The 12,932-nt window shown below is 46.2% G+C and overlaps 1 protein-coding gene across 3 annotated transcripts in view; it reads left to right on the top strand.

The window, feature by feature from the left end:
- The window catches only part of LOC144494711 (zinc finger protein 462-like), a 41,357-nt gene that overhangs the window by 15,396 nt on the left and 13,029 nt on the right, over positions 1-12,932 (top strand). Inside the window, exons 4-7 of one of the 3 annotated variants that reach the window (XM_078213922.1) lie at positions 8,763-8,957; positions 9,348-9,386; positions 9,962-10,223; positions 11,870-12,006. In XM_078213922.1, coding sequence (XP_078070048.1) covers positions 8,763-8,957; positions 9,348-9,386; positions 9,962-10,223; positions 11,870-12,006 — 633 coding nt within the window. The remainder of the gene's footprint in view (positions 1-8,762; positions 8,958-9,347; positions 9,387-9,961; positions 10,224-11,869; positions 12,007-12,932) is intronic. The other 2 variants (XM_078213923.1, XM_078213924.1) reach the window with 2 other exon arrangements.

The raw sequence follows: 12,932 nt of genomic DNA, 5'->3' as shown, positions 1-12,932 counted from the left end.
GCATCTGTGGAGAGAGAAATAAGAGGTAATGTTTCAAGTCTGTCACCTTTTGTGTTCAGCTCTGGAGCAGTTTTGTTTTTAGATAATTGTGAAACCCAGGCGGAATTTAGAAGACACTGATACATTGAAGTGTGTTATAGAAAGCAGGGCCCTACCTGGTTCAGTTACATCGAGCATTGTACTGGTTAATCACACTCGTTTAAACTGACCAAGCATAAACACCAAATTAGGAGACGTGATTCTGCTGGGGAATTGCGAGGAGGAGAAGGAAAATTCTATTTGCATAACTGGATAATTGGATCATTAGTTACCAACTGAGGGTTTGCAAAACGAGAGTTATGCTGACTGGCTAGTTGGCAGTAAAATTAGACACGAGTATCTCGTGTAATTCTGGAACTGGGAAATTTTACGTTTGAGGTTGGCCACCGTTTTGCAATAAAATAAAAACCTGGAGTTTCCAGTTCACTGAAGATCATTGCTGCTTGTAAACATATTTGCAAGTGGGGGGGTTGTGCTTTGCAGCTTCTGCAGTAGTATCATTTAGTATTTCACACTTTTTAGCGATTACAGCCACACTTTCCAAATGCTGAAACGTTTGCTTTTTAACATTCCCCTCAAAACAATTATTTGTGAGACAGTCGACACTCTAGTTTGGCATCTCTCACACAGGTGGATTAATGAGCTCATTCATTCTTCAGCTGTAATGGAACCACATCACAAAGAAACATAGTGCCCATTAAACCCATCATTTTATCACTGCTTTGCCCAATTAATTCTTAGTGTACCACCCAAACACTATTAAATGTAGCATTTTGTAATTTGTTTCATATTTCATCTCGACTGCCTGCAAATCCTGGACATAATTTGCGGTGAGGTTTGGTGGTAAAATTTTTAAATATTTAATTAGATCTGCACATGATCAGAGCGTGTGTGCTCTTCAGTTGGATTGCTGTTCTAGCAATTTGCATTTGACCCCACACACACACTCACACTCTCTTACACACACACACTCTATATACACACACACTCTCACACTCTCTTACACACACACACTCTATATACACACACACTCTCACACTCTCTTACACACACACACTCTATATACACACACACTCTCACACTCTCTCTTTCTCTCACATTTTTTCTCACTCTCTCTCTCTCTCTCTCTCTCTCTCTCACTCTCCCCCCCTCTCCCCCCCTCTCCCCCCCTCTCCCCCCCTCTCCCCCCCTCTCCCCCCCCTCTCCCCCCCCTCTCCCCCCCTCTCCCCCCCCTCTCCCCCCCCTCTCTCCCCCCCTCTCCCCCCCCTCTCCCCCCCTCTCCCCCCCTCTCCCCCCCCTCTCCCCCCCCTCTCCCCCCCCTCTCCCCCCCCTCTCCCCCCCCTCTCCCCCCCCTCTCCCCCCCTCTCCCCCCCTCTCCCCCCCTCTCCCCCCCTCTCCCCCCCTCTCCCCCCCTCTCCCCCCTCTCCCTCCCACTCCCCCCCACTCCCCCCCACTCTCTCTCCACTGTTTTTAAATGATGCAAATTTTCACCATTTGGATAAATGACCATGAATGGAAAGTGGGATGCGTATTGCGAAAGTTATCGTAACTTTTTAAGAGAAAATGTTTTTTAATAATTTAATTACCTCAAGATCTCCATTATTAACATCCAGGCTGTGTGCTGCATATAAAGTGGTGATGTCCTAGTGATATTATCGCTAGACTATTAATCCAGAAACTCAGCTAATGTTCTGGGGACCTGGGTTCAAATCCCACCACGGCAGGTGGTGGAATTTAAATTCAATTAAAAATAATCTGGAATTAATCTAATGATGCCCATGGAACCATTGTTGCTTATCAAAAAAACCCATCTGGTTCACTAATGTCCTTTCGGGAAGGAAATCTGTCGTCCTTCCCTGGCCTGGCCTACATGTGACTCCAGAGCCACAGCAATATGGTTGACTCTTAACTGGCCCCTGAGCAAGGCAACACGGGATGGGCAATAAATACTATAAGAGTTTTAACACCAGGTTAAAGTCCAACAGGTTTATTTGGTAGCAAATACTCCACATCAATAAATGCTACCCAGCCAGTGACGCCTATGTCCAACTGATGAATTTTTAAAAAGTCATCTCGGGGTTCTAAGCTGAAGTCAAAAACGCAATTTCTAAACTTGCGGATGTCACCAAACTGGAGGCCAGCATAGTTAATACTGTGGAGGATTGCAGCAAGTTACAGGAGGACTTCATAAACTTACAAAAAGGGTAAATAATTGACGAATGAGGTTCAACACTGATAAATTGAAGTAGGGAGAATAGGAAGATTACTTAATTACTTGGAAGCTATAAGTCTAGGTGGCATAGTGGAACGAAGGTATTTTGGAGTACAAATCCATTAATCACTAAATATTGCCCCAAAGATTAACAAGGCCATTTAAAAAAAACAAGCAGACAAAAATTATTTCTCGAGGGACAGCATCATAAGATAGGGAAGTTACTTTAAACCTGTACTGAGCCTTAGTTAGACCATGCGTAAGAGTACTGCATGCAGTTCTGGCCATCATATCAAAAGGATATAGAGGCAATGCAGAGTGTGCAAAATCTGGGGGAAAGTTGAGTTTGAGAAATAGCCCAAGGCAGAGGGAGCTCACAAATGAGTAAGAATTTGATAACCGATTCAGATACCAATTCAGTGTAACTGCAGACCACAGCATGTGGAAGCATCTTGGTGGCATGGTGGCACAGTGGTTAGCACTGCTGCCTCACAGCACCAGGGACCTGAGTTCAATTCCCGGCTTGGGTCACTGTTTATGTGGAGTTTGCATGTTCTCCCCATGTCTGCGTGGGTTTCCTCCGGGTGCTCTGGTTTCCTCCCACAGTCTAAAAGACATGTTGGTTAGGTGCATTGACCCGAACAGGTGCCGGATTGTGGCGACTAGGGGAATTTCACAGTAACTTCGTTGCAGTGTTAATGTAAGCCTTACTTGGGACTAATAAATAAACTTTACTTTTACTTTACTTTATCTCCCTGTCTCCGCCAATGAAAAAAAACTACTCACTGCACAATCCAATCTTTCGGGTATCATCCTTGGAGAACTTCTCTGCAGAATTGTGTGTGTGGGTTACATATCAAAGGATTGGTAGGCTGGGTTGCCTTTGGGAGGTTGACCTAATAAGAGTTCTTTAAATTCTGAAAGGTTTTGCTGGAGTGGATTCTGAGAATGTTTCCTTAGAGACTGTTAGAATTCGGGAGAAACTTCTTTATCCAGAGAGTGGGAAGAACGTGGTTGAAGTGAATAGTATAGCTACATTGAAGAGGAAACTACGCAAGCATGAGAGATAGAAGGGAATACAGGATTGCAATGGTAAATTAGATGAGAAAAGTTGGGAGGCAGTTTGAATGCAGAGTGCAGAAAAGATTTACTAGGATGCTATGGGACTTGATGGTTTGAGTTATAAGGAGAGGTTGGATAGACTGGGACTTTTTTCCCTGGAGCTTGGGAGACTTAAGGGTGATCTTATAGAGATCTATAAAATAATGAAGGGCATAGATCAGCTAGATAGTCAACATCTTTTTCCAAAGATAGGGGAATCTAAAACTAGAGGGCATAGGTTAAAGGTGAGAGGAGAGAAGTTGGGCCGAAGGGTCTGTTTCCGTGCTGTAAACTTCTATGACTCTGAGTGGAGCATAATCACCAATATAGACCATTTGGGCTGAATGGCCTCTTTCTGTTCCTTTGTAAGCAACTATTTAATTTAACCAGGTATTTATGATCTACCCTTGATGTTTGTGGTAGATCTTTCCAGCTAACATTGTGTTATCCAGTTTGTAATTTGTTTAGAGACTGGGAGAAGCTTCCAGGTGCTGTGGTGGATTTACACTGATTCGATGTCTGAATCTGACGTTGCACCCCCTCTGCCTTGGGCTATTTCTCTACCTGGGCTTTTCCCCTGAAATGTTGCCAATCTTGTTACCATCGGGAGAAATTTTAAACCTAAATTTAAAAACAAAACCAGAGGAAATGTCTGATCAGTGCAGCCCAAGGGGTATGTAAGGAAGGAATGGAGAAGCAGAGGTGACCAGGGGGTCGAATCAATTATCTAGTTCCTTTCACTGCAGTAAAACAAGTTGGCGCTTCACAAGAGTGTTAGCGGATGAAGTTGAGGCCACATTAGGTGATATTTGGAAGGGGGGTGCTTACTCCAGTGTGGTGTCCAAGATTAAATACAACACATTGGCTGGGGTCAAACCAGAGTTTTATAAAGGTTTAGCGCAATGACCTTGCTTTAATATCCTCTGCTTCAACTCATTAAGCCTGACAATTCTTTTGCAACATCTCAACTAATCCAGGCACCTTGAAATTATTGCCTACACACACCCCCAGCACTCCTTTCCTCTGTCCCCTCTTGAATGTTCCCATTTTGTCCATAGAGTCAGTTTTGTAAATCTTTTTGCACCCTCTCCCGTGCCTCTAAATGCAAATAACCAACTCACTTTTGATTTAAAGCAGACAATGCAGTGGGAAAGTAATAAATGGATCCACAATAGTGTATCAAAATAGGGATGGTTTTGTTCAACCGCTTTGACATCCCATTGAATGGCTTTACCTCGTTCTCAAACCACGCCAACGTTCTCAGTTCTAACGACCAATTTTCATTATCACACATTAGAAGCTTGCTTTAATCAATTGAACCCACATCCACAATCTCCGATTCATTCAGAAGCTTATGACCTGCATTAACCCACTCCATTGTGAATTCTTCCAGCTTATCAAAAAGTCCAGCTTGACTATAGAAATGTTGGCTGTTGAGATGAGAGAAACTGGCGTCGCTCTCCTTCAAGCAGAGAAGGTTAAGGTGGGATTCAATAGAGGGATTCAGAAACGTGAGCTGTTTTTGATAAAGTAATTAAGGAGAAATGGTTTCCACTGGCAGGCGGGTTAGCGATTTAAAAGAATTGGTTACACAACCAGGGGGGGGTGAGTCTATTTCTTGCACAGCGAGTTGTTGTGATCTGGAATGTGCTGCCTGAAAGGGCGGTGGAAGCAGATTCAGTAGTAACCTTGAAAAGGGAATTGGAAAAATACTGAATAAAAGCAAATTACTGCAGATGCTGGAATCTGAAACCAAAAGAAAACGCTGGAAAATCTCAGCGAGCCTGGCAGCATCTGTAAGGAGAGAAAAGAGCTGACGTTTCGAGCCCAGATGACCCTTTGTCAAAGCCCCTTTGTCAGAGCTTTGACAAAGGGTCATCTGGACTCCAAATGTCAGCTCTTTTCTCTCCTGACAGATGTTGCCAGACCTCCTGAGATTTTCCAGCATTTTCTCTTAGATAAATACTGGTGCGGAGATGCCGGCGTTGGACTGGGATGGGCACAATAAGAAGCCTCAACACCAGGTTAAAGTCCAACAGATTTATTTGGAATCACGAGCTTTCGGAGCGCTGCTCCTTCCTCAGATGCGTGAAGGAGCAGCGCTCCGAAAGCTCATGATTCCAAATAAACCTGTTGGACTTTAACCTGGTGTTGTGAGACTTCTTACTGTGGACAAATACTTGTAGGGGAAAAATTTACCGAGGTGTAGAAAGCCAGCGGGACAGTGGGGTTGGCTGAAGAACTCTTAACAACAAGTAACCTCCATCTGTGCTGCATCATCCTATGACATTATGGTTTCAGAATGATAGCTAGAATTCTGTTCTGGGAACAGGGAGGACTGATAAGCTTGGGACTCCATTCTCTAGAGGTAACCAGATCTTTAAAATTATGAAGAGGTTTGGTGGGGTAAAATGTGGAGAAGATGTTTCCACTCTTAGGTGAAATGAAAACTAGCAGACACAAATGTAACTTAGGCATTGATCAACCCAATGTGGAACTCTGGAGAAACATCACCAGGGAGTGGTGAGAATGTGGAACTCACCGTCACAGGGAGTGGTTGAGGTGAATGTATAGTGACACCTAACGGGAAGCTAGATAAGCACATGAGGGAGAAAGGAATAGAGGGAGATGTGGGTGGGGTGTGATAAAAGTAAAATTTATTTATTGTCACAAGTAGGCTTACATTAACACTGCAATGAAGTTACTGTGAAAATCCCTTAGTCGCTACACTCCGGCACTTGTTCGAGTCAATGCATCTAACCATGTCTTTCAAACTCTGGGAGGAAACCAGAGCACCCGGAGGAAACCCACACAGACACGGGGAGAACGTACAAACTCCACACAGACAGTGACCCAAGCCAGGAATCGAACCTGGGTCCCTGGCGCTGTGAGGCAGCAGTGCTAACCACTATGCCACGAGGAAGTGGAACATAAACACTCAGAGCAGTTGGGCTGAATGGCATATTTCTGTGCTTTATGTTGTGTTAGAAGGAACATGACTTCTGTAAGAAAAACGTGCAACATTCAAACCTCCGCTGGTCACTTTGGTTAATAGTACAAATTGGAACATAGTTTTGATGTATTTGTGAATCTTGAAGTGACACCCAATGAGTGCGGTGGTTATATCTTGGAAGCACTTTCGCAGTTAAGCTGCCACTGTTGATCTGGAACATGTAGTGTTTCTTTCGCTTGTAGCCCTAGATCTTTCATTCTCCAGGTTGTTGTACCTTGGAACATGCACTCGGGGACCCCCCTGGAAGTCCCCATGCACAGACTGCATGGCAGTTGCTTGGAAAGTTTCAGTTTCTGATGGTGAGTTACTCTGTGCCTGGAACTCTTCAAAACTCTGACTTTGGATGGTTCCAACTCTCTGAGAAGGATAGTTACCCAGAAAAAGTTAGAAGAATTAAAACCACTTCCAACTCCTGGGTAACTCTAGTACTTGCCACCTCAGACTGTCCACCTATCCCCTCAACCAGCCTAACCCCCTGACAATATTGAACTGAAGACATGTGCTCCAGAACTTGCTGTGTCCCCAGCCAAGCTATTCCAGTGCAGATACAACACTAGCAATGTGGTGAATTGCACATGTGAAACAGGTCAAATCCAATTACCCGACCAATTACCGCCCAATCGGTCTGCTCTCGATCGTCAACAAAGTGATGGAAGAGGTCATCAATAGTGCTATCAAGCAGCACTTAGCAATAACCTGCTCAGTGACGCCCAGTTTGGGTTCTGCCAGGGCCACTCAGCTCCTGACCTCATTACAGCCTTGGTTCAGACAGGAACAAAAGAGCTGAACTGCAGAGGTGTGAAGGGGGTGACTGCCGTTGCTATCAAGGCAGCATCTGACCGAGTGTGGCATCAAGGAGCCCTAGCAAAACTAGAGTCAGTAGGAATCGGGCAAAAATCTCCACTGGTTGGAGTCATACCTGACACAAAGGAAGATAATTGTGGTGGTTGAAGGCCAATAATCTCAGTTCCAGGACATCACTGCAGGTGTTCCTCAGGGTAGTGTCCTCGGACCAACCATCTTCAGCTGCTTCATCAATGACCTTCCCTCCATCATAAGGTCAGAATTGGGGATGTTCAGTACCATTTGCCCTAAAGCAGTCCTTGTCCAAGCACAGCAGCCTGAACAAATCCAGGCTTAGGCTTTCAAGTAGCAAATAACATTCACAACACACAAGTGCCAGACAACGATCATCTCCAGCAAGAGAGAATCCAACCATCACCCATTGACATTCAATGGCATTATCGTCACTGAATCCCCCATCATCAACATCTTGGTTACCATTGACCAGAGCTGAACTGGACTAGCCATATAAATACTTGGCTACAAGAACATGTGAGAGGCTAGGAATACTGCAGCTAGTAACTCACCTCCTGACTCCGCAAAGCCTGTCCACCATCTACAAGGCACAAGTCAGGAGTGTGATGGAATACTCCCCACTTGCCTGGCTGAGTGCAGCTCCAACAACACTCAAGAAACTCAATGCCATCCAGGACAAAGCAGCTGCTTGATTGACATCCCATCCACAAATATTCATTCCCTCTACAATAGATCAACAGTGGCAGCCGTGTGCACCATCTACAAGATGCACTGCAAGAACTCGAGGCTCCTGAGGCAGCATGTTCCAAACGCCGAATGCTACCGTCTAGAAGGACAAGGAAAGCAGATACCTGGGAACCCCACCACCTGCAAGTTCCCCACCAAGCCACTCACCATCCTGGCTTGGAAATGTATCGCTGTTCCTTCACTGTCACTGGGTCAAAATCCTGAACACTCTCCCTAACAGCACTGTGGGTGTACCTACACATTAAGGACTGCAGAGGTTAAAGACGGCAGCTCGCCATCACCACCTCGAGGGCAATTAGGGATGGGCAATAAATGCTGGGCCTAGCCAGCGACACCCACATCCCGCAAGTGAATAAAGCACAAACCATGAAGACAACATCTCTGAGAACAGTGACAAGTGCTAATGCAGGATGTACAAAGTCAGAGCTGACAGAGTCAGCAGGTTAATGCAACTATTTAGTCTTTGTGAAGGAGCTGTTTGTTTGCTCTTGGCACTGGCACAGGGAGTATCTGCTTCCCTGAGTGAATTGCTTAACAGTAAATGTGCCCTGGGAGCAGAGGGCATATTCTATTGTTTAGGTAAAGATATGCTGTGTGGGTGTGTGTTTATATTTATCACCATTATATTCTAAAATATAATTAGGCAACGGATTTATTCTGACATGAAGGCATTTAAAGTGACCTGGGCTGTGTTGTGCCAATCAAGTGCCAACTAATGATTTTTGCAAACCTTTTGCCCACACCTTCAAAAAGGAAATACGGTTGGGGGTGGGGGCGCCCTGAGCAAACATTTTCTTTCTCAAAAAAAAGCCTTTTGTTGTGTCTTGCCAGTAGAGTGCACGTACAGTTGTTCCTCCTGCTCCTTTTCCACACTGATGGTAAATCAGCTGAAGCAACATGCCTTGAAAGTGCATGGCCATGTACTGAGCGTGTCCAACCTCCACACTGACCTTCCAGCAGTCTTCTCGTCTGCCGAAAGCCCACCACAGACTCATTCCCAGGCTGAGGGAGTGACAGAGTCAGATGGTAAGCTGCTCGTGGCTATCTCTGATATGCGCAAGTCTTAACTTGGAAGTTATTTTAAATGCCTTCAAAACATTAACCAGCAGGGAGCAAGACACACTTGATGTGTTTTTTTTAAAAACCCAACTTTTGTAATATTACTGTGCATGAATTTGTGTTCAAATTCTGCCATTGCCCCTCCCAACCCCAACACAACGCAACTCCCTTAGTTTTAGAGAGTTTTTTAAAAAACTAGGAAAACCTGTCCATGAAAGTTGTCTAACTGATCGGGGAAAGCAATTACTGCCGTTGCCGTACTGTGTTCTTCTGTTAAGAATTGTTAATAGCTCGTTTTATAAGAGCACTCTCGGAAATGGTGTAAGACCCAGTTGTTACTCTGTGTCCTTATTCCAGACCCCACCTTCTTAAAATTTCCCTTCGTCAGAAACAAAGGTAGGAGATGGTCAACGTTTCGTTTTGCACTTTCTTTATCTCTGAGCAGTGTCCTTATTGGCCATGTACAATCGCACAAAATATTGAGCATAGTCCGCTGTTCCAAGCTGCTGCTTCAGCCTAACCAAACCAGCTGGCTGTACTGCACTCTCCTGTCAGTGATTTCCGATTCAAATCATTAACCCCCCCCCCCCCCCCCCCCCCCCCATCCCCACCCCAATCCACGCAGTGTGATTTCCACTGTTCACCCAAGAAAATGGCTGGAATTTCTCCCGAGGTCCAATTGGGGACAGGGAAATTCTTCCCATTTTCATTTTGATCTGCTTTCCTGCTCTCCTGGCTTTTCCTGCGGCTCCTGAGGGGGTTTCAGATGCTGTACTTGCTTTCCTGGGGCTTTCTGTTGCAAGGGGTTTTTTGATGTGGTGATTTTGCTAAATGGGGGAAATGTGGTGCCTCGGTCGTTGTGCTTTTGAGCTTTCACCTGCATTCTGGAGAAGGTGGGAGGGGTTGGGAGTGGCTGATGGGGAAGGAGTTGGATTTTATACCGTTTGTGTGCACTGGCTCTTCACGTACAGATTCTTCATACTCTGAGCCGCCCGATGTCCAGCAGCAACTTAACCATTACCAAACGGCTGCGATGGCTAGGAACCGATCCAGCCCCATCCCCGTACCCTCTCCAACCGCTTCCTCCGAACAGATAACCAAGGGCTATTTCAGCTGCGAGTTCTGCCAGTTTAATTCCGAATACATTCAAAGCATGAGGCGTCACTATCGAGACCGGCATTGCGGCAAGAAGCTCTACAAATGTAAGGATTGCCCGTTCTTCACAGGATTCAGGTAAGAAAATCAAACGGATCGGGGCGGCGCACGTTTTGAACTTTGATGATTTTTGAAAAGGAGGCAGACCTGGAGCTGTAAGACGCAGGACCTGGCCATTTGGCCCATCGGGTCTGCTCTGCCATTCAATGAGATCACAACTGATCTAATATCCAATTTCCCACCTTATCCCCATAACCCCTGAATCCCTTAGAAATCTCTCTATCTCAGCCTTGAACATACTGAATGACCCGGCTCTATAGCCCTCTGCGGGAAAGAATTCCGTACATTCTGAGAGAAGAAATTCCTCCTCCTCCTCTGTCTTCATTGGGTGACCCCCTTACTCTGAGATTAAGTCTCTGGTCCCAGACTCTCCCACAAGGGGAAACAGCATCGACCCTGTCAATCCCCCTGAGAATCCAGTGTGTCTCTTATTCTTCTAAATTACAGCGAGTACGGACCCAACCTACTCAATATCTCCTCATAAAAAAATCCTCCATACCTGGGATCAAGCGAGTGAACTTTCTCTGGACTGCCTCGCAATGCCAGTATATCTTTCCTTAGATAAGGGGACCAAAGCTGTTCACAGTATTCCAGGGGTGGTCTAACTAATGTCTTGTATAGTTTTAGCAAAACCTACCAATTTTTAGCAAGACTTTCCTATTTTTATACTCCATTCCCTGTGAAATAAATGCCAACATTCCATTTGGCTTCCGTATTACTTGCTGAACTTGCATGCTGGCTTTTTGTGATTTATGCATGAGAACACTCAAATCCCTCTGAGCCGCAGCTGCCCCCCCCCCCCCCCCCCCCCACACCCCCTCCAAACAAGCAGTGCAAAAACAAGGAGGGTGAAGGGAAAATTAAACAGAGCGGCATGGTGGCACAGTGGTTAGCCCTGCTGCCTCACAGCGCCAGGGACCCGGGTTCAATTCCGGCTTGGGTCACTGTCTATGTGCAGTTAGTACATTCTCCCCGTGTCTGCGTGGGTTTCCTCCCACAGTCCAAAGATGTGCAGATTAGGTTGATTGGCCAAGCTAAATTGACCCTAGTGTCAGGGGGATTAGCGGGGTAAATATATGAGGTTACGGGAATAGGGCTGGGGTGGGATTGTGGTCGGTGCAGACTCGATGGGCTGAATGGCCCCCTTCTGCACTGCAGGGATTCTATGAGAGGGGTGCACAATTCTGGAGAGTTTTACTGGAGTAACTCGGGAGAAATGTCTCCATTGGGGTAGGAAGGTCGGTAGGCAGAAGAGACAGATTGCAGATGGTTGGGGCAGGAGCAATGCAGAGTTGGGGAGTGGCGGTAGGAGGTCGGTTATGATATCGAGGGGCTGTGACACCTTGTGCTGCTCCTGTTTGTTGCATTCCTATGTAGAACCCGGCTGAGGTGAGGAATTTATTTTTTTTACTCGGTGCGTCATTGGGATCTGGAATGAGCTGCCTGAACAGGCGGTGGAAGCAGATTCAAGAACAACTTTTAGGGCTAGGGACAAAGGTCAGGGGATTGGGGTTAGGCAGGTATCGCCCTTTCCGAGAGCAATGATGGACAAGATGGCGCCCGATGTGATTCAATGTTAAGACAGTGTGTGTGTAATGAAGCTGCGCCTGCCTCTCCTGTTTAAGGTTGATTACAGTCGGTGGTGTTCTACGTTTGTGTTGCAGGTCTACGTTCTCTATGCATGTTGAAGGGAGCCACACGGCTCCTCCTGTTGAAGGTCCGAAGGACCTCCGTTGCCCCCTCTGTCTCTACCACACGAAATACAAAAGCAGCATGATTGATCACATCGTCCTCCACAGAGGTGAGCTTCCTGTCGTGTGAGGGTTTGTGCAGCATGAGGGACATCCAATCAGAGCCTCAGTAGAATGGGGGAGGGCGGGTAGTTTAAATACTGGCGTTCCTGGGCATCAGTTTCCCTCTTGATTGTTTTCCAGACCCTTTTTGGTACTATGGGTGGCACCGTGGTTAGCACTGCTGCCTCACAGCGCCAGGGACCCGGGTTCGATTCCTGGCTTGGGTCACTGTCTGTGTGGAGTCTGCACGTTCTCCCCGTGTCTGCGTGGGTTTCCTCCGCTTTCCTCCCACACTCCAAAGATGTGTGGGTTAGGTGCATGGGCCGTGCTAAATTGCCCCTTAGTGTCAGGGGGATTAGAGGGGTAAATATGTGGGGTCGCGGGGACGGGATCTGGGTAGAATTGTTCTCGGTGCGGGCTTGATGGGCCGAATGGCCTTCTCCTGCTCTGTGGGGATTGTCTGATTTTCAGACTGTTCTGCATCCTGCTTGGCAAGACTTTGTGGTTGTGAAAAGTGGATAAAAGCAAATTACTGTGGATGCTGGAATCTGAAACCAAAAGAGAAAACGCTGGAAAATCTCAGCGGGTCTGGCAGCATCTGTAAGGAGAGAAAAGAGCTGACGCTTCGAGTCCAGGTGACCCTTTGTCAAAGCTGAAGACAAAGGGCCATCTGGACTCGAGACGTCAGTCTTTTCTCTCCTTACAGATGCTGCCAGACCTGCTGAGATTTTCCAGCACTTTCTCTCTTGGTTTGTGGTTGTAAAGTCTGATGCTGTTAACTCTTTCAGTAAAACGTCACGTCTTAGGTCAGGAACAGAGACTTCACAATTGGCTGGACGCTCTCCTCACCTTGTGATTGGGAAATGTGCCAATAAATTCTTGTCCTGGGTGAACTGAAGATGTGGATTCTCCTGACGATTTTAATAAACGTGTC

This window comes from Mustelus asterias, chromosome 6 (genome assembly GCF_964213995.1).
Source record: "Mustelus asterias chromosome 6, sMusAst1.hap1.1, whole genome shotgun sequence".
NCBI classification, from domain to species: domain Eukaryota; kingdom Metazoa; phylum Chordata; class Chondrichthyes; order Carcharhiniformes; family Triakidae; genus Mustelus; species Mustelus asterias.
This window is presented reverse-complemented; position numbering and strand designations above follow the sequence as displayed.